The sequence below is a fragment of the Buteo buteo genome, chromosome 2 (assembly GCF_964188355.1).
Source record: "Buteo buteo chromosome 2, bButBut1.hap1.1, whole genome shotgun sequence".
Taxonomy (NCBI): Eukaryota; Metazoa; Chordata; class Aves; order Accipitriformes; family Accipitridae; genus Buteo; species Buteo buteo.
Window position 1 is genome coordinate 15,732,292 of NC_134172.1, and position 27,910 is coordinate 15,760,201.

Consider the following 27,910-nt stretch of genomic DNA (forward strand, 5'->3'; position numbering starts at 1 on the left):
GAGCCTGATTCATCCTTTCTCTTGGACTCTGGATGAGGATTTGAGCTGTATGATGAGCTGGATGGGCAACACAGGCAATAAAACCACTGAGTCTCTATCTCCCATCCCCAGACTGGTATACAACACACCCTGATGTACATACATATCTATGGGCTCACTTTCAGGAACCTGAGCAGCTTCCTTGTTGAAAAGTACTCTTTCCCACAGAGTTTTTTTGAATGTATGGAATCATCATTTTCCCAGAGAAGTCTCTAGAGTGTGGAGAGACAAAAAAAAGTCCTTTTCAGGTCTACTCATCAGTCATGGGCCTGATGGTCTATGTGAGGTGGCCAGAAATGACCATAAGATCATTTTTCATTTCTGTGCCTTAAATTCACTGCATGCCAAATTGTGCAAGCTGCCAATGGCACCGAGGAGCTGAAACATCACTTGAAATCTTCACAGAGTAAAATTATGTTGGCTATGCTATATAAACATATATATATGTATATTTCTAGTCATGTCTCCAAGCTGACATCTGAGAGGAAATTTGTATGGGAAGGTAATATATTAGCTCTGCTCTGAGAGACCACCATCCTTTGTGCTGAATGCTGGCGTGCAGGACGATGTGTTCAGCGTTATGGATGAAATTTGCCAGATCCTCAAATGCTTTTGCTCATGAGCACATTTGAAAATCAGAGAAGGTGATGACCCTTTTAAAATAAAAATGGAATTGCTGGCAGGAAGGGAAGGTACAACTCTGTGTTCTTAACATTTAAAGATGGTTATAAAATGTGTATTGGCTGGTTTTATAATTTATAGTGAAACTGCTGTTGCTTTTAATAAAGTGAGTCTTCCAGTCAGAATTTCATGATTATGAATGTGAACATTTTGTTATTCAGCTTGGATTTATTCTACAAATAACCATTTTCTAGCAGAACTGTGGCTATGTACATAACTTAATGGGATTCTCTGTCACACATAATTCTTTCTGAAGTTACAGTGTTGGACTTGTGGTTGAATACTTCAAGTCCTTGAATGTGGCTCAAGAACTGTGTTAGTGGTAACTTTCATGAATTTTAATTTAATTTTTCCTTAATTCTGAGACTTTTAAAACTTCCTGTAATTCATTATTAGATTTACCGTTTCAAGTGCTTATTTAAAAGGCACCTTAGCTGCAGAAGCAAATCAATATTTACAGTGCATTAGTGCCACAGAGTATTTGAAGCCTTGTGATTAGAGTTCATTGCTGTTTTATCCACTCTTCAAAGAAACCACAGACTTCAAACGGTATCAGCCATCATCCTGGAATCAGTGACATTGCATCGGTCCCATGCGTACTTCATCTTGTGGTTTAATTATTAAGTTCCCTTACTTTGATTTTCCTTTTTATATTTCAAAGTATATCCTCTTCAAATCTATAAATTCAAGTAAACCAGAAGATTGTAACCAACAATGTATTGCTAGAAAAATCTGTTCAATATATTCTTTTATGTTGTTTTAATGGAGAGTATCAAAACTGAATTAGAACGGTCTCTCAGAAGAGAGTTGGGGAGAGGAATGCAGGAGAGTATATTTACAATTTGTGGTTAACATATCATGAATAAAATTTAATTCTTGGGTTAATACCTGGAATGGTATTGACCATTGCTAAGCAGTATACACCAGAGCTAGCTCTATGTGCTTGTCTCATTCTTGGGGGGCAGTGGGAGGGGGGGGGATATAAAAAAATTACCATATGTTTAAAGTTCTAGTTTAACTGGGAAATACATAGATCCAACACACCTGAATTATTGTCTTTTATAATTCACTTTGTTGTGAAGTTTGGTTACTAATACAAATCACTTTTCCTTATGCATGGAACCATTTTCATAAGGAGAGGCTAGAGCTGTTGTATCTTTACGTGGACAGAATACCTTTTTTTTTTTTTTAAAATAAAGATTTGGAGAAGTGTTCAAGTAATGTCTGAAAATATCTCAATAACTAACCTTACTAAAATGAAACGGGTCATATTAAAGGTGGCTCATCAGTGAATAGATTTTGTAGAGAGAGTTCTCATGTTAATGTTTCCTCTGGAGCATCTTAATATTTGGGAATTCTGTTGCATAATTCCTGTACTGTGAAAAGTCTCTGCTACTCGCCATGGTGCAAACCATCAGGATTTTGCTAGAAAGCAAAAGGCAAGATAGTGATAATTTCTCGCTCCTCTCCAGAACTGCTGACTTGCATTTTGGTTTCTTCCTTTATTCTTTGTTGGCAATTTGGCTTCTCTTCTTATAGAAGTTCACCCAAATGAACTTTTGTTTTGTCACGCAATTTGAAGAAAAAGTGTAAAAATACAAGAACATTTTGCTATCACCGTGCTTATATATAGATGTATGAGCATAAGGAGCAAGTGAACTCATGTTTGAAAATTGTAATTCTCTGTTGTAGGGTGGGTAGCTAAGGCAAACAGGATAATATGCATGGACTGCTGCTTGGAACAAATATAGATTGGTATTTTTCTTAAGTGGCACTACATACTATAGAGCCACTTTCTTGGTCAGGCTAATCTAATAAATGAGAGTGTATGTTCAGGGCCATGCCAGCAGCACAGGCACCGCTGTTAATGGGTCACTTCATTACGCGTTGTGGGGCCGTTGCTGGGACTGCAGCTGTGCCACCTTTGTTACAGAGATCTCTTGCGATTTGATAGTATGCTTTTATTATGTTTGCCATCTAGGGGAAAATGAGAGGCTTTACCTTCAGCTGCTTCGTGAAACTTGAAGTAGTTGAAGACAAGGCAATCAAAGAAAAACCCTTTATTAGGAATTTATGAGTATATACTGAGTAATCAAAATTGAAGTAGCGTTGACTCAGACCATAAATACTTTTCTGCATAATTAGTTATCTTTCCTGAAATATTCTTTTAATTACTTCTAGTTCCGTTATACACAACTATATGTGTATATGCATATGTATGTGTATAAATATGTGTACACATATTTATAAAAGAAAACGTTTTATTTGCTGGAAATTAACTCTTAGGAATATCTTTGTTAAGAAAATTAAAAAAAAAAAAAAGAATTTTCAGAGGAAAGAGAAATAGTCCAACAATTGTGGGGAAAAAACCTGAATATTCTTTGTTATTCTTGTTGACCAGAATGAACATGAAATAGAGTGACTGGTTTGGTGTTTGGTTGTGTAACACTTGTGCATATCTCAGCAGCACGAATCCTAGCTGATTAAAAAAAAAACCACCTCACATATTTTCTTTGTGTGGCATGACTTACTGTGTTTCTCAGTGTCTTTGTAATGCCGTGCAAAATAAGATTCTTTATTTTAATATTATTATACATAGCATTAACATAAAGATATTGCAAAGCTTAAGACCAGTCATTTAACAAATTCCTGTCATTGTGTTTTCCTGCTAGTATTGCGAGACATGCACCTTCAGCTTCTTTGGGAACTGTTTCATCAAAGCATTAAGACATAGTCCTGGTTTTCATTCTCAGCTTTTGCCCAGTGTGCCATTCTGCTGCTTACGTGCCATAGCTTTCACCTTTTCCACCTTGCATTCAAGGTTCCCAGTGCAGCAGTAAAGAGAAATACAACTGATAAATCACGTCCCCTCCATTCTGACGCTGAGTGGGAGAGTGCTAAGAGGTCGCATATACAGGCAATGAAACTTCTGTTTGGGCAAGAAGACTATAGATGTGTGGATATTTGTTGTAGGATAATAAATGAAATAGGAAAAAATTAAGTTGTATTTCAAGAGAAACTAACTTTAGTGTGCCATCAAAGTTTCCAGAATGGATTTGACCTCTACATATATATATTAAAAAAACCCCACCCTGTCTCTTTCCAATCAGTCTACCTGCCCACTGCATCGTTTATTACCAATGAAATATTTTTGTCCTGACAGTCATGCCAGCTTGAAGGCTAAGGGAATCAGGGTAAATCAGCACAGATCTTGTTTCAGCTGTCAGGAAGAGGCAAAGGAAGAATGCAGAATAGAACGCAGTGACTTCCATAAGTTTTCAGAAAGAAATGGAGAGTATATTTTAGAAGGTGAGGAGACTGCCTTTTGCTGCAGAGAGGCTGGTGTGCAGCTTCTTGCAAGCATGTTGTGTTGGCAGTGCCCATGCTGCGGTTGTGGCAGTGGGGTAGGAGACATGTCATCCTAGTCCACCCTTTACTTTGTCACCAGGCTGTTGGATTCAGGCCTTTGGCTACTTGCTTTTTAAAATACCTGTAAGTCACCTTAGCCTCTTAGTTGTTCAAGCTTATGCTGTTTTTTTATTTTACACAACTGACAGATAGTAGTGATGCTGTGTTTGTATTTGTAAAGCCAACGAGCTGTGCTAGGTTCAAAGAGTTTGGTTTCACCCTAGTTTTCTCCTTGTGTGGCCAAGCGGCAAGGCTGTGGTTTTGAGGAAACAGACCTTGTCCTTGAGGAGCTATGCTGAGGTCAATTACTCCTTACTCTGTGAAACTACATTTGGTCAAAACCAACCATCCAGAGCTTGAAAAAACATTTTTCCTATGTGAAAAACATTTTAAATCTGGGCAGTGTTTATTTACTGTCTGTTTTATTCTTCAGATATGCCTCTTCATGTCCGACGTAGTAGCGACCCTGCACTGATTGGCCTCTCAACCTCTGTAAGTGACACAAATTTTTCTTCAGAAGAGCCTTCACGGAAAAACCCTACAAGGTGGTCCACAACAGCAGGCTTTCTCAAGCAGAACACCCCTGGCATACCGAGTGCTCATGAAAGAAAGGTATATTTCTTTCCCCCTCTTTATCCAATAAATGACAAATGTGCGTGAATCTTGAATTGTTGTTTTGTCCTTCTCTTACCCGCTCCTGATTTAAACTTGTGTTTTCTGATGTTGTCCACCAAACCCCATCATCATCAGAGGAGTGTTTGAGTTGCATGCATATCCTGTCCTTCAGAGACTCTTGGTGATGTGCACAGCAGGGGCTCTAAAAAACTTGATTTTTGCCATTAACTGTAGTTGAAGCTCTGATTACTCATTACTTTGCAAAGCAGGGCCTAAATGCTGTCATGCATTTTCTTTGAATGCAAATAGGCCGTGTCTATAGTGATTTTTACTGATCTCCATAGAAGTCCTAATGTCAATGAATAATCTGCATGCCCACAGCTGGTCTGGTCTGTCTTTCTGACACAGCATTGCTAGTTTTTACTTTGAGCCATTAGTCAAGTAACACAAAATACAAATTGCAAATGCTGTCATTGACAGATGACAAGCTCATTGCTAACATTCTTAAAACTAAAACAGTGAAATGTAGAGTGAATATTTTTTCCTTAATTTTTTCAATATGATTTCAGTATCTCTACATGAATTGTATTATTAGCTAGAGAAGTCAGCAGGAAGCTCTCTTCTCAGTGCATTATTGAAAAAAAAATTGGAAGAAATATTCCTTTTCATGCAGCCCCCAACGTTGCCCATAATTGTGATGGTAACTTGCAGACAAACTCAAAAGGAAGAACATACATAAATTTTCCAATAGAAGCGAGTAATTTTTAAAGAAAGTTGCACTTTCAGTTACCATTCTGACTGCACAGCACGAAATCCTTTTGGAAAATATGCAGCTTATTATTATAGCTATTTTTTTTTCTTTGTTATTATTAATTCTGAGTAGTATAAATGCAAACTAAGACCCTGCAGCCAGGGCTCCCACACTCCAAATAAAGAAGTCTTCACATGCTGCTAATGAACTGAACTATCTTCAGTGGGCTTTTGGTTATTTCAAAACATCTATAAAAGCACAGTGCTTATAGGTGTTGAGGTCCACATTCTTACAGAGGTGTCAGTTTAACATGGTATTGTTAGGTCTCTGCTTGATCGGGATTTCAGGTAGGTGATGGTTTATTTTCTGTCACTTGTACTGGTGTGGCACAGAAGTGCATGTTGTTTTGAAAAATGTCTTTTATACTATTCTGATTTGGAGAAGAAAAATTATAAACTAATACATTTGAAGAGTTAACATTTCAGTTAATTTTTCTGAAATTATAATGAGAACTGCAGTTCATTACTCCAAAAGCATAGATATGGAGGGCCATACATAGCATAATCAGATTTCTTTGGGTGTCTGAAGTTAGAAGAAATTGGAGACAATTGAACAGCAGCTAACCTTTCACACTAGTCTTCTTGCATCATTAGTTGTTCAGCATGTACTTTTAATTTTTGTGAAAATATTTCATGTCTACTGGAGCATGGTGACCAAACTGGAAAGGAATGCATGTGATCTCAGATAGCGATGTAAGCAAGGCACAAGAGACCATTAAATCAAGAAAGATTGGAAAGAACTAACGTAGGTTAGTTAGTACAGTAGACGCTGATAATTTCTTTTACCTTTTTTGCACACTGTATAAGTTGATACTTTGAATAGAGCAGATCACTGAGTGCACTATTATTAATAGATAGGATGCAGTAAACAACTGGAATTTAATAATTGGTTGTGCAACATGTGTTAGACTGGGTTTTTTTCCTGTTTTCAGCATCTTAATTTCTTCATGTGAGTCAAGATATGTAGTGAATCCTATTTCTCTTAGGAATGGATAGTAAGAATTCTCCTTTCCTTTCCCAGTATTAGCAACAATTTCATTTGTAGTATTATTCTAAAAGGTGCAGTTTTTAAGTCTCTGTCACCAATCACTTACCAAAGTACTAACACTGAATTTTTACAAATGTATTTTGGTTATTTGAACTATAACAAGTCCTCACTACTTTTCTTATGTTAGGTTGTTTTCTTCAGCTACTCAGATAACAAAAAGAGATGGCTGTGCTTTGTTCCAGACTGTTTCATTGATTATAGATGACACAGACATTTCAAGCAAAGCAATGAGAACAATCTTAATTTTCTGCTCAGTGCATTGGACTTGAGCACCCATATATCTTTTGTGGGCGGTTGGCACTACGTAATGTTTTCACTGCAGTTCTCTCTCTTGACAGCACAAGAACATATGTTCTTGGGCTGAGATTTGCAGCACAGTTGTAGATTAGCAACTTTGCCCCAGCAGTATCTTGCAGAAACAAGAAAAGCGTTTCTGGGAAAGTTGCCAAAAGCTTCATCCACCTACTGACTCTAAGAAGTGACATTACTTTCAGCCCGTCACCTCTGAAGAGAAATAATTGACAGGTAGAAATCCTGTCCAATTTTTGGAGGAATTAGCAGAGGGAAACTGCATGTATCTGGCAGAAGGGATTTATTTCTCGGGGGCAAGCGAGAGAAGACTCCGTATTGGTGTTTGTTTCGTTTGGGGTAAGAAGAATTTGGAATGACAGGAAAATGGGCAGATGCCCAAGTTGAGATAAAATGAAGGGGTGGGAGTGCTGCCATGCACTGAAGGCTGTGAGGAGCCAGGACATATGCCAGTAGTTCTGGGCAAACAGAAAGGGAAAGGGCACTGGGGAAGAGGAAAAATGTGGGATGTTTGAAGGATCCTCTTGAAGAAACTGTAGTGCTACCTGTTGTTATTAGGGTAGATGAAGCAGGACATCAGGCTCTCCTGTGTCCTTAGGGAAAGATGAGAATGACCAGGGAGGGACAGAGTTTGGTTTGGAGGGGCTTGAGTAGGTCCTGCAAAGATTTGAATGTGTGTTGAACTTGAGATGGATTTCTACTACAGTAAGTAGGATGTTGTGGTATAAAACCCTTGCACTAAACTGGATGTGCTCTCTCATCCATTTTTCATATCATCTCTTTATAAAGAAACATATTTTTTATTAGGATATTATAATACACTCTGTGTTTCCTTAGAATTGGGATCTTGATTGTTTCTGGTTTTTGTGTTGTTCACCTGTAAGAGCAACTTGAAACCGGATGTTCTATGTCCCAAAGTACTTATTTATTTAAAGAATTATTATTATTGATTATTTACGAGTTATTGTAGTGTTGGTAACTGTACTCAGCTAGGAAATTCCTGATCTCATCCTTCTCTATCTTTCCCATGAGTGGTCTCAACCAAATGATTAGGTCTCCTCATCTGTGCAAGTATTCACAAAATTGGCTCATGATTATCAGCAGCTTTAGTAGGTAAATTCACTTACCTGGAATTTTTTAAAATGGAATATTAAAATCACTTTCAGATACTTTTTTGTGTGTGAGAGACATATCTGTATTACCTAGCGACTCACGGCTTGACTTAATCCTGTCTTTTGCTTCCTTGAGCCATTCTAATGAAACAAGAAGAAATCTTTTAGTAAAAATATCTTCTCAAAGGCCTGCAGTAATACCTGATTTGCAAGCTGTAATTTTGTTTGAATTGTGTTGAACTGTACGGCTGAACAGATTGTATGCAGCTGAAGCATATCATGTGTGCTTTTTTCCACTGCAGCAAAATGTTTTTTGATATTGTTGTTTTCTGAAAAACTGTTAATTTGAATCACATTCTTAATAATTCAGTACCAAAGCCTATTGGCTTAACTACCTGCCCTTCATAGATGTGAGCTGCATTAATGAAAGTCACGTTTCTTTTCCCTTAGATGTTTGTGTTAATGTATTGGAAGAATATAAATGCAACAACCAGATATGTTGCAACTTATAACAACTGTGAATTAATTATCCCATATATTTTCAGTATGGTTTTAAAAATTTGCATCTCCATTTGTGGTGAGGAATTGCATATCATTACAAATTAGTTATCTGTTTTGATCCTGCTTCTCTGAAAGGCGCAAGGCTTATCTATTTAACCCGCCTTGCTTAATGCAGGGGTATACCATGGCTAACTGGCTTATGAAAAATTTCCCACTGTGACTTTTCTGAATTTGATTCATATATTGTTGCGTCAGAGATAACAGCATTGGTACAGCAGAAAGAAGTGAGAAGGAGAGCTCAAGAGAGAGCAATGAGAGAGAAAAATGATTGTGCATGGGCTTCTGTGCCTCTCTCGCTCCTGGGTTCACCCACCTGGAGCAAAGCAAATGGCATGCAACGTGCTCTGCGGGGTGGATCAGCAACAGCAAACATGTAGCTGAGTGTACTTGGCACATAATTTTTTTTTTTCTTCCTTCTTTTTCCTTTGCCATTTACTCAGCAGCCAGGTTTTTTTGCTTGTTTGTTTTTAAATGGGTTTGCCCATATATGTATTTTGAGGTTGAAAATAGCCATGCCTTGTAGGAACAATTATTTTTAGGATGTGCTTTCTTCCTACTTGGAAACCTAATCTTTTGGGGCTCTGTAAACTGCAGAGGAAGAATTTGAAACTGTATGGGAGTGATCTAAGTCTAATCTAGTGTCAAATCCATTACCTGTAAAGCATTGTGTTTCATCTCTTCTTGCAGGTATTTTTGCTGTTCCTATGGGTTGACACTGATGAGTACAAATTTTCAGACTGTTGGATTGTAGGTTTTTTATTTATGTGAAAGACGCAATGCTTTCTAATCCTTTGTAAACAATAAAAAAAATATTTCTCTAATGAAGTATGTCTAGATAGGAGAAAAGCATGCATGCATTATACGAAAAGCTTCAACACTAATGGTATGTCAGTGTCAAAATCAGATTTAAAGTGAAAATCAGTTTCATTTAGCTTTGAGTCTTTTTAAACACAGCTTAGTGAAGTTTGCTTTATCACTGTCACCAAAGACATGTTATTTCAACAGATTTTAACTATAATGCAGAGGACTGAAGAGCCCTGTATTAGAACTGTGTGTGTTAGTGTCATTTTATAGCCAGGGAGTGTGAATTGCAGAGTGTAAATTGATTAAATTGACTAGGGAAGACTGTGGGCTAAAAGACTGGGCATCATTCTGGGAACAAGAAACTGAAGTGTTGCTGAGGCTTCTTGGGAACCTTTGTCTCTGGTTTGTACTGCTGCAGAAGGGAGGTAGTGTGTACCAGATGAACAGTGTTGGTAAAGTGCTGTAATACAACAGAATTAGCTGAGGAGTACAGGGTAAATGCAGAGAGCCTGGCATCTCTGTCATGATAGGTTTAAACCCCCATGTAATGAATGCATCTTTCTCCTTTCAAAATAAAAATGCAATGCTTTAAACAGAAGTTCTGAAGGATTCAATGGCCATGAACATTTCTTCATCCAGGTTTATTTGAGCAGGGCTTTTCCCTTTTCAGTGAGACAGTCGCGGTTCTTGTCATTTTAGATGTGATTTCACATAGACTGAGAGTAAGGGAGAATGAGAGTGAGTTATCCACAGATGATGAAAAAGAGTGTTTTAATGCAGAAGATGTTGTTGTAGGAGAGAGATTAATGGAAATTCAGAAAGCAAGTTACATGTATCAGTTTTCTTTCTTTGTGGTAGTAACTCGTTGCTGGCAGCTTGTCATGTGATGATGAAATAGAGGAATCATACCCAAACAGCCTGCAATATAAAATAAACATAGTATGTGTTATTTTTGTCCCGGGTAATGTGTAAAATTCATGACTTCCACAGAATCACGGAACAGCTGAGGTTGGAAGGTACCTCTGGAGATAGTCTAGTTTTTGACCTTTCTGGTCAAAGCAGGGTCAGCTTGAGCAGGTTACTCAGGTCTGTGTCCAGTTGGGTTTTCAGTATATGCATCTCCAAGGATGGAGGCTGCACTACCTCTCTGGGCAGCCTCTTCCAGTGTTCGATCACCCTTCTAGTAAGAAAGTTCTTTCTTATGTTTTGATAGAATGACTTGTATTTCTTTATGTGCCCATTGCCTCTTGTGCATTCACTGGATACCACGAAGAAGAGTCTGGCTTTCTTTAGCAGAGCAGCTAGCTGATATTTTAGTGCAATAACAAATAAAATCTCTGTGAAAGAACTCAAAATTCCTGACTTTGAAAATGTGAAAACAAATATAGTATTTATCATCATCAGCAGGCTGGGAATGAGAGACACAAAGTGAAAAATCCTTGCCTAGTGCACAGAGAGGTAACAGCCAATATGCATCACTTGATGCTGTGCTGTTCTGTTTGCTGAGTACTGTGTACACAGACAGGATTCAACTGCATCCAAAAGTCAGTCATGATCAGGTGTGTTAAGAAGCAGGAAAAAAACCAACAACAAACCCCAACAAATCCAAAGTGAAGGTGTGATTTTCTCCATCTCTGTTGTTTTACCTGGTTTTGCTCCAAGTCATCCATTTGTGGAAGCCCATCTATAAAATTTCCTCTCTGCCCCCCAAAAGAGACAGATTATTAGTGCAAGATACTAGAGAGATCTGAGAGCTGGTGAGTTTTTTTCCACTTCTGCTCTGAGGCTGAGCAAGTCTGTTGATCACTCTCAATCTTTGTTCTTTGTCAGTAGCGTAGGAAGAATGTGTATTTTTCTCCCAGTGCTGTGCTCTCCCATCTCTCTCTCTCTGTGTGATGGGGGAGCAATGTCTGGTCCATGGGTGAGGGGACATGGTATTGCATCGCAAGCTGGGAGTGCCAAGGAGGGTCTGGATGAGAGAGTCTCTTAATGGTGATGAAGGAGTGGTGGAATGTGCACAGGTTGGTTGTCTTTTCACTTCAGTAAATGCAGTGTACAGCTCCTTTCTCTCAGACACAATGAAAGCTATACTGAAAACAGAAAGCTCTCAAGTGCATTGTATAATCGAAGTTGTAAAGAATGGCTGACTTGTTGTCTGCCATTCATCTAAGGGAACGTGTACTTTGTAAATTCCCATTTTTAAATGTTCATCTCTATTTCTTTTAATTTTTTATGTTCTTGCAGCTCTCCCTGGGTTTGAGGGTGAAAAACTCTGGGCCTGAAAGGGTAGGTTGATAAAAAATTGAGTAAGTTTTTTGGGGAAAAAAAAAAACAACAAAGAAAAGTTAGGTGTTCAGGTTTAGTGATTTTATTTTTTTGAAGTTTAGACATACACATACATTTTCATTGGCAGTAGTTGGATCTGGGTTTTGACCTGCTTTCGTCTATTTAGTTGTAACCCACAACCATGCATTTACAGTATACACTTGTAGTTCAAGAGTTTCTGCAGATTCATATATTTGTCTGTCTTGTTTTCATATTATCAAGGTTGTGTAGTGGTGCAAAGCAGGTTTGGATTGTGGCTGAATGTGTAGCTAGCAAGAAAAAGGAAGTTTAAAGTACAGTCCAGGTTGCGGGCTGTGCTTCCCTACTTCCCTACAGTGTTCTGACATGAGCCTGTACAGCTTAAACAGTGATTATTTCAGCCTTTTTGGCTGTATTTGTTGTATTTTTAAATGTACTTTTGTCATCTTGCAATGAATACTAATCACACAAGAAGACAAGGAAAGACAAGCAGGGAAAGTAGTCTCAGAATAAAATTCAGACCTATACGTGGAACTAATCTGTACAAAGGAGTACTATGGCTGGGGAGGAGTTGGTAAGCTTTAATTAGTGGGGAAATTCAGCTCCAGTAAATACAGGATTTCAAACCAGGAACGCCTAGTCACCTTCTGGGCTTATTTCTGTTATGACTAAATTTGGGGCTGAAACAGATGTCACTTAGCCTGGTTTTGTTTCACAGCCTGGCAGAAAGGGGATGATCATTCTGTGCTACCACCCAGTTTTATTGTCTCTTTATAAATGAGCTCTTCAGCTCCTGTATACAGATGTCCAACTTGAGAGCATTGCCTGCTGAACACATGAAGTGAAAGAAATCTGGACAAAAGCTAAAACCATAAGATGGAGAATGATGGGAAGCTGTTCAGTGTGAGAAAGGTCTGTGAGACTGCAAGGAGCCGAAGGTGACAATGCTGCTGTAAACTCAGATAAAAAAGAAACATGCTGCTGCAGGCCACCTGTCTGCTACCTACTGGGGCCTTTCCCTGCAGGCCGCAGGAGGGATTCTGGCCAAGGTCTGAAATGAATTTGCAGGTCGGACGAGGCGACGGATGCTTTACTAGGAGCCCTGCAGAGTCCCCTGTCTGTATTGTTAAATACAGAGGAGGGTGGTGGTGTGGGTGAGGGCTGGCAGAGGGGAGGAGTGGCTGGCTGGCAGCATGCGAAGGCACAGTCGCTTGCTATGGGTTTGGGGAATTGCCTTTGTGCTTCTGACCTTAAATCACCGCTCTTCTCCCCGCTTGTCAGTGTAATGAAGAACGAGGGGAAAATAAAGTTTAGTTAGGCTGAGAAGACAGAACAGTTACCACATCTCCCATCCTCCTTTCTTTGTTTCAGGACTGCAGATGCAAGTTTCTAAACATAAAAACAGCCAGTTGCACCATTTTAGAGGTATGGCCACCTGAAAGCATCTATACGACACGTAAAAGGTTACTGCTCGTGGTTTATAAGATATTCTTCATTTCAAGATCTAAATATAAGATCCTTGTGAAGTTTCCTGTACCCCATTGTTTCCTGTTCCTTAGCTCCCCAAATATATTTAAAGTTAATATTCTATTTGTTAAATCCTATCTTCAGAGCATACTTTTGAAATACTACCATATGTTATTTGGGTTGTTTTGCATTATCTCTTGTGAGGTTTTATTGTGAGCTTAATAAGTAAAGAGTGAATGGAAGCACCAGTTTCTTTCCTGTCCCTCGGTCTGAGAAATAACAGCATACACTGCCTAGTAATTTCTGGCTTTGCATGTGTACGTGCAGAGATCATGACATTTTTGATTTTTCCATTGTAAACGAGAGATCAACAGAATGTTTTGGATAGGCAGTCTCATGTTTTTTAGTTTACTCTTAATTTAGCCCATATTCTTTGACACTAAATATTTACATATAACACTGCATGCGCAGAAAACTGTCCCTTCATCATGGCCCCTAGTTACTGCTTTTTTTAAGGTCAGGCCTTGCTTGTCAATCAAAGGATAACATGGAATATATGAATTGGAATTGGACAGCTCTGGAAATTTCTGAGTGTAAGGTGATAGAACTTAAGCAGAACACTGGCTTTTCAATTGCTTTTTTCCTCGTTGGCATTTAATGAGTCAATGCATAATACATTAATTGCATTCACAGAGCGATAGAGAAGGTCATTTCTGAAGATGAGTCTTTCTGAAAACATCAGAATGACTACAGAGTGGTCATTCTTCTCATCTATTTTCATCATAAGTAGGGCATGCAAGTTCTTCATTAGCCTACAAGATTTACTTCTTCTGCATCCTAAGACAGTTTTTACCAGTTGCTGGAAGTGACCCATGCCCTGGGTCAGAGCTGAGAGGAGGCACGAAGCTGCGATAATTCTTTAATGTGGAAGTCCTCTTTTACTTTTCTTCTTGGAGAATGGCCCAAGATCAAAGGTTCCTGATACTGGGTGACTGGAACTGGTTCATTCTTCTATGTGTTAGATGGCTGGGCTGTGTCTGGATTATTGTAGCTCCTGGCGTCATGTTCTTCAATACACTTCAAAAAAAAGCAAACTTAGGAACTAAACTGCAGAATGATAAAGTAAACTGAATCTACTGAGAGGAAAAGGAAGCTCACCCAAGCAGTAGTGTCAGTTTCTTAAGATATATGAATATTTATAAATAGTGACTGGTACAATTAGTTTCAAGGTAAACTTTTGAAATTTGGTACAATTAAAAGGCTGCTGATGACTAGAGAGATCAGTTCCAAATCTGACCTCTGCGTAAGAAGGTTGTTTTTTTTTTTTTTAAAGGGAATTTCTGTTCATTCAATACATCTATTGGGTTAATTCATTTTTCTATATGTAATATATTTTCCTGTAAAATAGACAAAATTTGTGCAACATTCTTTTTTTTTTTTTTTTGAGAAATGGGGATTCAGTTGGTCTTATGCCTCATTTATTTGTCTAAAATCCAGTTAAAAGAAAAAAAAACAAAAAAAAACCAACACAAAAAACCAACCAAACAAAAAACTCCAGGAACCTGCTTACTAGACCTTCACACAGCATGGAAGATGGGTATATGTGTATATTGCTGCATTTATAAACAGATGTTTGCATCAGACAGGTATTTATGTAAACTATATGAATGTTTCCTTAATTACAGCTTTTAGCATCCTGTCTGAGAGTGATACCAATCTGTTCAGGGTATAACATGGACATAGTGGAGCATAAAAAGAAAGAAGAGCAGCCTTTCTAGTGATTGAACAACAATAAATACACTTGTAGACATGAATTTGCCCAAAGTCTGTCAAATGAAATTATAACCTCAAAAGATTAAATGAAGTTTCATCTCTCATCGACATGGACAAACCCTATCTCAATCTGAGACCATCACAAGGAATCAAACCCAAGCAAGCAAGAAGCCTTTCCAAAAGCGCATAGTGTACAAGAAAAAAGAATGGATAGCAAAAAAAAAAAAAAGTCAGTGCCCAAAATGGTCTCTCTTAGTGAAGATCCTGAATGAGATGTTGGCAATTTGCTGTAGAAATAGTTAAAGTGAAAACTTGGTTTACGTTTTTTGATCTCCTTCCAGAGAATTACATTGAAGACCCCTTCAATCTGTTTTACTCCTGTTGTATTGCTATGTAGTATTAAAAAAAACCAAACCAAACCACACCAAAATTTGCCACACTTTACGTTAGCTGTGCAGGAGGTCAAAACAAAGGGAAAACCCCAACTTCTTCACTATTTGGAAAGCGGCCTAGTGGCAAATGAGATAACAGACATGGAACTGTCACCGTACCATGTGGAGGACTTTCTGGTTGGGTTACTAATGCTGGGAGTCTGTAGGGGTAGAACTGCGGGTTAAAATCACGAGTGAGTTTATGCACTGACAGCTTGTAATTGAAGTACACAGATCATGCTAATGCATCATTTCATCTACAAGCTGCAGAGTCTTTGATGAGGAGCTTATTATATTGCAAATCATCAGAAATTAAAAGTATAGCAAAATTGCTTCATTTTTGCTGTCCCCTTTCACCCAACCCTCCAGCAAAGCCCCACAGGGACACCATGCTGAACTGAATCTTTAAGGTGTTAGATTATGTGTCCTAATTAAAAATACTGCAAAATGCTACTGTTAAGTGTAGTGATAATATTGTGACTTGGCAGTTTTGGTGTTATAGTGATCAATTTCCACTTCAAACATGATAAAGCTGACATGGCCCGTGGTCCCCAAAGATGTTTTTTAAAAAAATTAGAGCATTTAATTGTAACTGATGGTGCACGTCAGCCCCGGTCCCAGGAGGGCTTAGAGCTGCAGCTCCAGAAGAAAAGACAGTTCCCTACATATGACCCTGATGGCTTCTGTACCATGAAATCTTTTTCTTTATGGTATCGAAGTTGAAAGTGACATACACCTTTTCTGGTCAGATGTTGGCAACGTGAGTGCTAATGCTACATCATGCTGAATAGCAGTAAAGCTTTCTGGGTTAACATTTGCGTATTTTACAAAATCCCACCTATATATATATATTAAATAGCAAACAACATTGTAGCTGGTTCAGTAAATCCCAATGTTGAGGCTGCAGCAATGAGTTTTTCACCTCCACCTCTATAGTTTATCACCACTGCTGTCCTTGAATTAGATCTGGCATTAGCAGTAATGGAGATCCCTGCATAGACGGGGTTCTGGGTAGCCAGCAGCATCCTGAGGTTTTGTTGTGTGGCTATCTGCAAGGACTACGTGTGGCAGTGTTCAAAGTGCTGGTTTCTCTGCTCCTGGTCTAGCTTAGTGCTTGCCCCGGTGCTGTCACTGGTGGGGTACAGGGATAGCTGTTTGCCAAAAAGCAACGATAAAGAAAGAAGTGGAGGACTTGTCTATGGCTGGTTGTTCTTCTAATGTTTCACTGTTTGACTAAACCCAACATTACTGTGTGTGATTGCAACACTGATAAGGTATTTTATTCCACTCTGATAGTAGCGCTGTTTTGAGCCTCTGAGCAGTACTGAGAAACGCAAGAAGTTACAGGAACGACATCTCTCTACAATTTCAGCTTTTAGTTCTGCTGTCAGAAAAATTGCTGAGTGACTTTGATGCCTTCTGTATAAAATGAACTGGTATAGGTCTTATCAGGAGAAAGGTAATCTTCTACAGAAGTGGGGTATAGCAGAAATATTTCAGTAGATGGGATGAATATACTCCTCTGGTCAGCACAGAGAGTATTAGGAGTAATTTCCTTGGAGGATTCATGACATTAGTATAGATGCATCAAACAGAGGCCTAATTTAACTCTTTAGCTTAGATAATTTCATTTACATTGTGTACTGTGGCGTTGAAGACTTTTTACAGCGTGAAGTTCCAGTATAAAATCTGAGCAATAAGACTATCCTGCATGATTCAGATCAGAGACTTAGTTTTTGCATGAGTGAAGAACAACACACATCCCTTGATGAACTTTTTTTCTTCCTCTCTTGCTCTTGCAAAACACTCCTGTGCATGGGTAATGGATGCTGTGTGGAGAAAGATTTTTTTTTTTTGTAGTGTAGAAAAAAATGTCTTTTTAAAAAGTTTATATTGAACATTGTAAACATGAATCAATAAAAAATGGAATTATCTATAAAGCACAGAAATACAGAAAACATCTCATTACATAGGAGGAAATTTCCATTCAGACTAGGTAATGGTCTGTCAGATAGCGAGTTATTGTTAGATTACAATAACTCATGCACCAAATGTATGGGGGGTTTTGTGCATAAAATGATCTTTCATTATTTCTTTGTCAGATTTTGATTTTGTTGTTATACCTTCCCACCACTTTGAACAAGAGAAATTGTTTTGGCTTATAGGAACTGTGCCATCTCTGTCACCAGAAGAGAAGAATTGAATAAGAGAAGCAACAGGAAAAAATCAATTTGTACACACTGTTCCCTGGCTTTCATGGCTCTGCTAAGGGACAGTTCTACAAAGCAGTGACTGACTTCCACTGTCCCCTTCTAAGGAAGAGACTGAGCAAATTTCTAGTTTGCTGTGTGGTTAACCGCACTGGAAAACTGGATTTTTTTTTTAGTTACTGAAAGACACAAAGTTCTTATTTATGGCAGGATAAACTGACTTATGATGGTGATTTGTTAGGCTAGTTACTTGTGCAGTCATATTTTTACAAGGTTATCTTGTGCTGGTTGAATTCAAGTTTTAATGTCTTGAAATGGAAGACTTATTCTATACTACAAAGTCTCATTCAAGAAAAGAAGTTATCAGTTAAGAAAGCTTAAGTTTGATACGTCTGGGAAAAGACTGCTCTCGCATAGGAAGCTTTTGAAAACTGCTACATATCATAGTTATACTGAGACCTGAATTTCCTAGCAAATGCTGTCACACATTTACAAGAAGTAAAGTTGTGAAGGCAATTGTAAGGGAATTGATGCTACAGTCCATGTTTTAGAATATTGGACTAATACTGTGCCAGGCCAAAGAAATATCGATACAGTAAATAGGGAAAGGAAATACTCATGCTGATGGAATCAAGTATTCATTCAAGAAAGGGTCAAAAATCTGCTGTGTGCTATAAATAAAAAAAAAATAATAGTTTTTAGCTGTGATTGTGCACTGGTGTTTGTTTATTTTTTTAGAGATTTTCAAGATTCCTAGAAGTGTTAGTATTGGAAGATATGTAGGACTACAATCCTATTTTAAAAATGGATACTCTGTCTAAATTATCTGATTTGGCATGAAGATAGACAAACATTGACGGGAAAAAATACTCTACTTTTGAAGGAAGGATACTTATAGTATATTTATAATCCTCTTCTGAAAAACTAAGCAGAATTTCCATTCCATATATTATTTCAGTTCAAGGGAAGTAACCTATGTAAGTTATCAGTAATTCATTGACTTTGGGCTAAGGGTAGCTCCCATCATTAAGGATCTGTGTTTTTATTGGCTTTTAGTGATCAGACTGGGTAAGGACTAATCTTCTTTAGAGGCTGAAGAATTTGTACAGCTTGTGGGAAAGATGTGCAGAGAAACTCATCATTTAAAAAGAAAAAAAAATAAATCTTTTTTTATTAGTCTCAATGGGATAAATGTATCTCCATCAGCACAATCTCCATCTGCTGCTGTTTTACAAATGTGACTGTATTTGTATACCTTCAGGCAAACCAAGCAAAGCATTATTGTGTAGAACAGTAAATTCAAATTTTGAACTCTATAGCATGCTATCCTGGTCTAAAGGACAGTACCTGGAGCAGTGAGACAGCTTTGATAGTAAAATTGATTACATACAGAGACTTGGGAAAATTATGTAGTGGTCCAACTGGATGGACTGTATATTTGATGGACTATGGTATATTTGCTTTTGGTGAGAATGAGACTAAGGAACATGATGCTCTGAAAGCCTTGCTAAGTATGTACTTGGCAAATCTGTGCTCTACAAGTTTGAGGTTGGAAAAGAGAGTTAGTGAAGTAAAAGTCGGTGCAGGAGCTACAAATCCACCAAAGACTTTAGTTGGGCTTCACTGGTGTTAAGGAAGGGGAGCTCTTGCAATTGAATGGCCGGGCAATCGCGTTGTCCTTGGGTCCGGCTGGACCTGTATTCTCCTTTGTCAGTCTTCCTTTTGTATTCATTTAATAACCAGCTGCATTGTTAACGTGCAAGGACTGGTTGTTTTTTATAAGACACTTTTTTGTTTCTTTTAAACTAGAAAGATGAAAACTACAGAAGCCTACCACGAGATACTAATAGCTGGTCTAACCAGTTTCAGAGAGACAATGCTCGTTCATCGTTAAGTGCCAGTCATCCCATGGTGGACAAGTGGCTGGAGAGGCAAGAACAGGTAATATATATGTGTGTATATATATATTACTTTATCAATCTAATCTTTATGCTACTCCAAGCTGTTACGAAGAAGTGTATTCTTGTGTGATACAGGCTCTCTAAGCGTGATAGAAGCACCAGCAGTATGCTGACTGAATTTGTATGGGATTCCTTCTGCTTACAAAATACTACATTAAGACTGAAATGGACAGCTGCATTTATTTTGGTTTTGAGTCATAAACACATTTATATAGTATGTGGAGTGCTGCTGTTCTTCACAACTGATACCGACAGGGTTATTTGAATTAGAGAGTATTATTTTGATAAATATTTTGTCATTGAAAGCTAATAATATTACTACAGAATAGCTAAATGTGGGTCAGTTTTGGTACTGCACTTTTAAATGCTAGTTATTCTTAACATTGTAAAATATATTAATTATAGATTTGAAGACAGTTTTATATTTATTTAGTGTACATTTATACTGCTTTTGATGTTGGGGTTTTTTGAGACACTAAGTAATACCAACTTGTTTTTGTTTTTTTTTATTAATAAGCTGGTAGTCATAGACATTTAAAGGTCTGAAATTAAAATTACTTTGCAGTCACTTATGTATTTGTATGTGTCTGAAATTTTCCAAGAAGTGTCTTCAAATATATAATGAAAATGCATCTTTCGTATGGAGACTGGAAATATAACAGGAAGCCCATATGTAGCATAGTGCATATGTAGGATTATTAGTTCAATTTTCTTCTGTATACAATGTGACATGAAAACATTGAGTTTTTGCATTGAACCGGTATTTGAAGTCCAGCATTGCTAAATCTTAGGGTATTCCAAACATTCTTTATTCAACCCTATTCTTAGTTAAAAAGGAGCTTAAGTAATATCACAGGGTATAAAAACCTAAAAAAATGTGAGGTAGTAACTATTTCTGTATCTTGTAATTAGTTGCAATTCATTTAAAATTATATGTTTTATGAAAAAAAACTCTGTCTTTGGTCCTTGTATATTTTCCTCGGCACATTTGATGATGGTGGTAGTTCCGTTACTATTTTCCGCTCAAAAGACTTAGAGTTAGTGTGGATGAGTTTAGCTGCTACCTCTGTATCTGTCTCTGTTGAAATGGACAGTTGGTGCCCAGATTCGAAGGCATGTCCTGTGACGGTTCTGCTTGTTTGATGTTTTCAAGGCATATTTCCATGCGTCATTAGATTTTCACCATGGCAGTTAATGAAACTGTTGTCTCAGCAAAAGAAGTTGGATTAGGAATCTTTATAGTAATCATCTTCTAAAATGTTGGGTGCATGAATATTTTAATATATGATGCTTTATATGAAGTTTTGTGCTGATTTTAGTCTCTAAACAGCTTAACTAGTTCGATTTATTCACCAATTAGGTAAATAACTGGGCACTAGTGGTAGTCTGGAAGTATATTTGTTACCTGAATTAACTGGTTGAAGTCTGAAATTGCAAATATCATGTTTATTTTGAGCAAGTTTTCTGCTTTTTGTTTTGTTTGTGGTAGTGGGGTATTTTTGAGAGAGAAAGGGTTTGTTCTTTAAATGTGTTTATGAGTCTGCATGTACCTGGAAGACCAGGAACCTTTTGCGATTTCATATTAGCAGGATAATTAATTAGACTGAAATCTGTTTAACAGGGTATGCACAGGAGAAGAAAGCCCGTGGTGTAGTGAGAGTGGGATGCACCACAGCTCTGCAGAGAGAGGGAGGGAATGGTCTGGCAGGGGATGGCATAGCTGCAGACAGAGATATTCTTCCACTCTTTTGGGGGTTTTAAACTCTAATATCTTTTTCAGTATTCTCTGTGGCACTGGTTAAGCCTTTCACTTCTGTGAAGAAGCAACTCGAGCAGCAAGGTTGCTATCTGGCATAATCAATTAATTTAGCAACTTCCAGTCCTGCTCCTGTGTGCTCAACAGAGCTGTAGAGGGCCTGGAGTGGTCTGTGCACCCTACCAGTACGTGCATAAAAAGTAGCAGACAGCAGGTCTGGCACCAAGGGTAAGGCAGTGACAGTGCCAAGAAACCTCTAGGGCAGAACCCATTACAGATACTAGGGGTAATAATAGTTCTGGTCTAACCTGCCTTTATGGGTCTCTAGAGAAGATAGTAGTAAACACTGGATTCATCTTGCAGACTCCAGAGGCTTGTTGTTGGATGAAGGCTCTTCTGGCTTGGATTGAGTTACTTCTCTCAAAGCTTGCTTCATCTCTTCCTTCTGAATATCAGGCGAAAAAGATTTCCAGGATGATCTTTGTTAGCTTCTAACATACATGAACATTCACTGGAATCGTGCTTTGAGGAGTGAAGGTGTGATGTACCAAAGAAGTGCAATTGTTTTTTGTGTGGACAATACCTCATTTCCCATAAACAGAACTATGGAGCAAACTGTAATTCTGCAGCATCACAGCCCATTCCGCAGGTGAAACTGCAAGAGACCTTGTTTCTAGGAAATCATTATAAGCTGCTGTAGTAGGGACTAATTAAGGACACAGAAATAGATATGTTCGAGTAGTTGTTAGAGAAATAGTTCAGCGCCTAAAAATGGAGGAATGCATGAAGCCCATAAAAATTCCTGGAAGTAATTGCTTTTTGCTCCTGTCTATTGTGCTTTACTAGGGCTCTGCTAAATTAGAGTGATACATCAAAGAAATGGAAAAGATTAATTCTGATTTCTGAGTCCTTTAAGGGATTTTGGTTGTATATGCTGGTTAGCTATATCTAGCTAAGGATTGTTCCCAGTTACTTCCAGAGCCCTCTCATTGTCCACAGGGCAAATGATCCATGTATTTCTCAGAAAGTTTTGGTATTTCTCAAGCCCACAGAGTAAGTTATGTGAAACTTCGTACCAAAGAACTATTTCACCACTATAAAAGCAAAAATCCAAATACAATTTCAGAATATAGTTAGAAAGTTAAGGTTATTATTTTTTACTCATTCCCTCAGTTACTTCATTAATTCTGTCCTACAGATTGTCAAGTACTAGGAACAAAATTTGCAATCTTTAATTTAATTCAGAAATATTTTAAAAAAAGAAAATGTTGGAGTTTGTTCTTCACCTTGCCCTCCACAGCACTTTCTTTTCTCCCACAGCAACCAAACTTTGAGGAATAGTTGAAAAATCTTATTTCCTCTGAAATTTATTCATATATATGGTAATGTCACTTTGAGAAATCTTTTTTCCCTCAGTTCACTTAAAGACTTGCTCGGGCCCTGATCAAATCTGGACTCATGCTGTTTCATACCAGGGAGACATGAAAAGGGAATGCATGAAAGAGTTAAACTTTTCACCAATTCCTTAAGTTTAAGTACACAGAAAGCTTCTCTGGGGTGGTCATTTTAGTTTCATTAGTCAAATATTGGAACTGGCAGCAATCAAGACACCTTGAACTGAAATAGTATATCCCTTACTCTGCTGGCGAGGCCTGTTTCGCAGAAGGATTAAGAGTACCTGGCTGTGCTGTGTGCTGGAAAGGGGTGCGAGAGCAGCAGGAGAAGGAAATCCTACAGTGGCCCCACTAAATTATGAAGCGGTTGATCAGATTTGCAAATACAATGAGATTGGTTCAATTAAAACTATATGTAAATCTGTATACATGTATTTGTATTTGATATATATCTGTACTTGTCAGTGCTTGAAAGCAAGGTAGGAGATGGAGTAAAATTTCATGGTTATTACTGAAGAACAGGTCTGATTCATAAAATCCCAGTAGCTTTCCAGTATCTAGCAAAAGCCAGAGATTAAAGCAACTCAAATCTATTCTGAAATGGGAAGAGAAGTTGGTTACTACTGCTGTTTCCTTGAGCAGGAATGTGTTGTGCGGAACACTTCCCCTAAGTTATTCTTGTTCATGACATCTGTCTGTAGTAATCTGGTAGTTTTTCTGGTTCCTTTTTCAACAAGATGAGATGTGCAAGGAGCATATGGTCTTGTATCTCCAGCTGTAGATTACCTGCCCTCAGCTTGTATTTTCAGCAAAATAAGGCCTGCTTTTAATATGATTGAGTAAACTCTTTTAAAACATTTGGATGCTATAAATTAGTCCGTTTAAGCGCTGTCAGTTGGAAAAAAAATAATCAGAGCTTCAGAGGTAGGTTGGTGGATTTAAACCACTAATTTCCTGTGGATTCTCATGCTCCAGCTTACCCATGTTGTCAAATTTTTCACTTAACAACAAAACCCCTGCTTCTATTTTATGCCTTAACATAAGAATAGAAGGCAGAAATGCAGCTCATTTATTTTGTTTAGCTCTGAATGTTTCATAGTGGTATAGCTAATGTATATAAATATTTTTATTTTCCCTAGTGTACCTCTTCTGTGTTTCTCTTTGTCCGACAGGTGTATTTTGGCTTTTGTTTCTAGGTTTTGTTATGACTGTAACTACAGTGGAAAAGTCTGCAACTCCTGTGTTTCATGGCCTCGAGACGGGAAGACTCAGGGGGTGGGGGCTCTTCTTATCTCAAACTCCTCAGGTGTAGAGGCTGAAACAGCAACAGCAGTAAAAATTATTGTCATTAGTAAGGAGTTATGCTTTAAGATTTGCAAAAAGGATTAGGTAGGCTTCAGTTGGAGGAATCATTTTTCACTGGTTATCCATTACTGCGTACAGTGCCAAGACAAGAGTCTTACTGCTTTCCTTTCTCTCTGAGTACACGCACTTTATAATTTGTCTCTTGTGGTAACAACCTTAATAAACATAGAACCATGACAGTGTATAAATTATAAAGTACAGAGATGGCTTTAAAGCTTGCCATATTCCAAGTAAGGGATTTCTATCACAAAGATAGAGATATGCATATGTTCGAAGCGCTAGGCCAAATGCAGAGGCCTGTCTCTTTTTGTGGGATCTTCAGTGGACAGTCCCGTATGAAAGGCGGGGGGTGTCTGCGTGTAGCTAGGAGGCTATTCAGGGTTTGTGAAACGAGGTAGAACTACTCTGAGGCTGATCATGGGAGCAGAAAGTGTTACCAGCTAGTGAACAAGGCCATGGCTCATGTAGTTTGCTTGTTTCTGCAGGTAGAGCTGTGGTACAAAGCTGAGAAAGGCATGGCTTGGCACCTGACTTAGCATTAGATAATTGGCCATAGCTATAATTATGGGCAGGTAGAAGCAGTGACCAGTGCATTGGTAGAGGATTCACTTGAGGTTTATGCTACTCAAGGAGCTGATTAGAAGACCTCAAGGTGCCCCTGCAAGAGTTCAAAGTCTCCCTAGTCCCATATACACTTGCAAATTCAGGTTTTTTTACTTCTTGAGATGGGTTCTTGGCCATGTGATCACACTGGCTTCCACGTGATGGGGCTGTCAACACCCCAAGTGCTACAGCGATTGTTGCTTCTTGCTTTTGTACTATGAAGGTCAAAAGCTTGATTTGGCCCAAGAATATTTTCTCTTAGCTGCCACTGCTACAGGTAACTAGGTATTGACTGCTCCCTTTAGTTCTTTATAATGGCAAGATGTTAACTCCTTCAGCTCAGGAACTCAAGTGCTCAGGTGAAATGTAAGCTATACAGTGCTGGCTTGACCCTCTACTCAGCAGGAAGATGGGCAGTTACGTCTCGGCAAGGGCAGCAGCTGCATCCAGCTCTGAGCCAGCCAAATGCCCTGTCTGGCTGCCAGAAGAGCACCTTGACACCATTACTAAACACAGGTTTAAAAGTATTTTTCTTTTTCTTTTCCTTTTCTTTTTTTTTCTTTCTTTCTTTTTTCATTTTTCTTTCTTTCTTTTTTCATTTTTCTTTGATTAATCACACCTATGGAATATTTTTGTATATGTAATATGGTCAATATTATTACATAATTTCTAATAGCCTTTGACTTCCCGTAAGAGTGTAGTGGTACTGGGGTATCACCGATCTGTACATGATCGCAATTAAGTGATTATTTGGTAGACTTTTTTCAGTGTTTTCCCTGTGTTGCATTTATTATTATTATTATATTAGAAAAAATACTATGCATAGTGAACTCCAAAGTGAGAAACCTGTATTTAGATGTTTATAATGTGAGTACCTACATAAAAATATCCAAACTCCTGTTTTGTAGTACTGGAGTCTAGATCTGCATTGAATCAAGGCATGCGTGAGCTCAGCTGGGTCGCTTCCAGGCTGGACCCCACTGAGGCTCTGGTGATGGTTAGGTCCCCAGTTCCCACAGACACATCTTGATCTGGGAGATTTGCTGCAGCTGGTTCTGTATTACGTGTCAGAATGCTTAAAAAGGGGCATGGGAAGGTAAAACAAGCTCTTATGATGGGCATGTAAGTTCTCTATTTCTGTATTTATGATTTCTGCTTTTAAGGTTAAAATTTTTACCATATTTTTCTGTAGTGAAAATCAGAATCACAGGCTTTTTCTAGGTTTAAATCTGACTTTGAACCTAACTGGCTTCAGATCCAGATTTCTAAATCTAAACTTAATTTCCATACTTAAAAGCCATTTGATGTTTAGGTCCTAACTTGATCTGTTTCTGATTTTTATGTAGACTCTAATTCCTACCCCCTAGAAGAGATGTCATGTCTTCTGAATTCAGAAGAATCTCTGTATTCTTCTGTATAAAGCTTAGATATGAATATACTGATACACATATTTATTAAATATTCTCTAAATGTTTGTGTATAACCACAGAAACAGAGAAGAAGCCTTAAAGAGAAAGACTTATCTTTATGCTGAATGCATCAGTATGTACAGAGACAGAATCAAATTTCAAACTACAGTATGTATTAGTTTTAAGAAAATTTTAATGTGGAATTTCTAAGTCTGTGCACTTTTATGCAAAATGGACATTCACGGACATGACCTTAACTGTATATTTTAGAAAGACATTCTTATTATTATTTGTCTTGGAGTCATGAAGGGATTTGAAGTTGTTTTTCAGTGCTGAGAGTTTCAGTTTATATGAGGTAGGAGGTTGGAATAAACAGCTTTATTGCTTGGGGACAGCTGTAGTGGTGACGCTTTTATAAACAATGTTTCATGCTGGCATCTATCTTGTTCTCCTTTGAAAAATAATCTGTCATTTCATACTGTGTATTAAATAGGTGAGACAGTCTGGGGGCTACAGTCTACTTTCAGTTATATGCTGCTGTATAGATATGAATTCAGTGGCAGAATGTTGCTCTATAGGGGTCCACAATGAAAAAAAAGAAGCCAAACCAAAACCAGAAAAGGTGATTTTACAAAATTACTCATAGGTTTTAATTATTATAGAAATAGAAATTCTTATAGATAATTATTATAGAATAGATGCATAGAAAAAGACATGCATCATGTTCAGGTGTATATCCTCACATTCAAATGCTCTCACTCTTCATAGATGCATGTACACATACACATAAGTAAGCAGGTGGACTGGGCTGAAATTTAAAGAATCATACAACAGCCCACGTTGGAAGAGACCTGGTCATCTGGTCCAACCTTTTGTGGGAAAGAGAGCCTAGGTGAGACTACCTAGCACTGTCCAATCCCATCTTGGAAACCTCCAGTGATGGGGACTCTACCACGTCCATGGGGAGGTTGTTCCAGTGATTGATTTCTTCTGTCAAGATGTAACCTCTCCTGGCGCAACTTGTAGCCCCTTGTCTTCTCCCTGTGGCTCCTGGTGAAGAGAGAGCCTCTGTCCTCTTTGTAGCCACCCTTTAAGTACTGGAATACTGTGATGAGGTCTCCCCTGAGCCTTATCTTCTCCAGGGAGAAAAGACCTAACTCCTTCAGTCTTTCCTCGCAGGATAGGTTCTCTAACCCTTTAATCATGATCATGGCCCTTGTTTGGACCCTCTCCAGTCTGTCTCTGTCAATTCTTTCCTGAATTGTGGCAACCAGAACTGGGCACAGTACTCCAGGTGCGGCCTGACAAGTGCTGAGTAGAGTGAGATGATCGCAACTCTGTCTCTGCTGCTATCTGCTAGAAGACGTACTCTGTCCTGCAGAAACTTTCTGAGGAGTGTTGGCACCCATGAAGGGCATTTTCAGACTTGCTAGTAACCATACACTGCTGTTTTCCTGCCCTTTTGGACCAAACTATTTAAATAATCCTGTTGGTATGGTAGTTAATGGTAATAAATGTATGATACCAGGGATATAAGTAATACTCTTTTAAATTACATAGAGATGTTGTAAGAAGCTTTAAATAAATTACTGCTGTTAGTTTTCTGACTATTTTCTAAATATTTTGCAGAACAGTATTATCTCTGGCTTTTTTGACTGCTGTCTGTCCATGGTAACAGGTCAGATAAGGACATCTGAAAATCCCTAACTGGGCCTCGAAAAGTGTTTCATTTAAAAGATAGCTCAGGTCTTCCTTCTTTTAAGAATTTGTTTTCTTTCTTCATGCTGTGAAAGAGGTTTATCTTCTCATATGTTTACTTTTTAGTCCAGGCGTATATAATGTATCCCAGC

General features: G+C 38.2%; 1 protein-coding gene across 13 annotated transcripts in view; it reads left to right on the top strand.

Annotated features, from left to right (window-relative positions):
- PARD3 (par-3 family cell polarity regulator) overlaps positions 1–27,910 on the top strand; it is a 462,776-nt gene that overhangs the window by 183,169 nt on the left and 251,697 nt on the right. For 9 of the 13 annotated variants that reach the window (XR_012652929.1, XM_075046174.1, XM_075046081.1 and 6 more), the window contains exons 4-5: positions 4,562–4,740; positions 19,382–19,513. Coding sequence is in view for 12 of the 13 variants with exons in the window: in XM_075046174.1 (XP_074902275.1) it covers positions 4,562–4,740; positions 19,382–19,513 (311 nt within the window). In the remaining variant the exon portion in view is untranslated. The remainder of the gene's footprint in view (positions 1–4,561; positions 4,741–19,381; positions 19,514–27,910) is intronic. The other 4 variants (XM_075046134.1, XM_075046143.1, XM_075046153.1 and 1 more) reach the window with 1 other exon arrangement.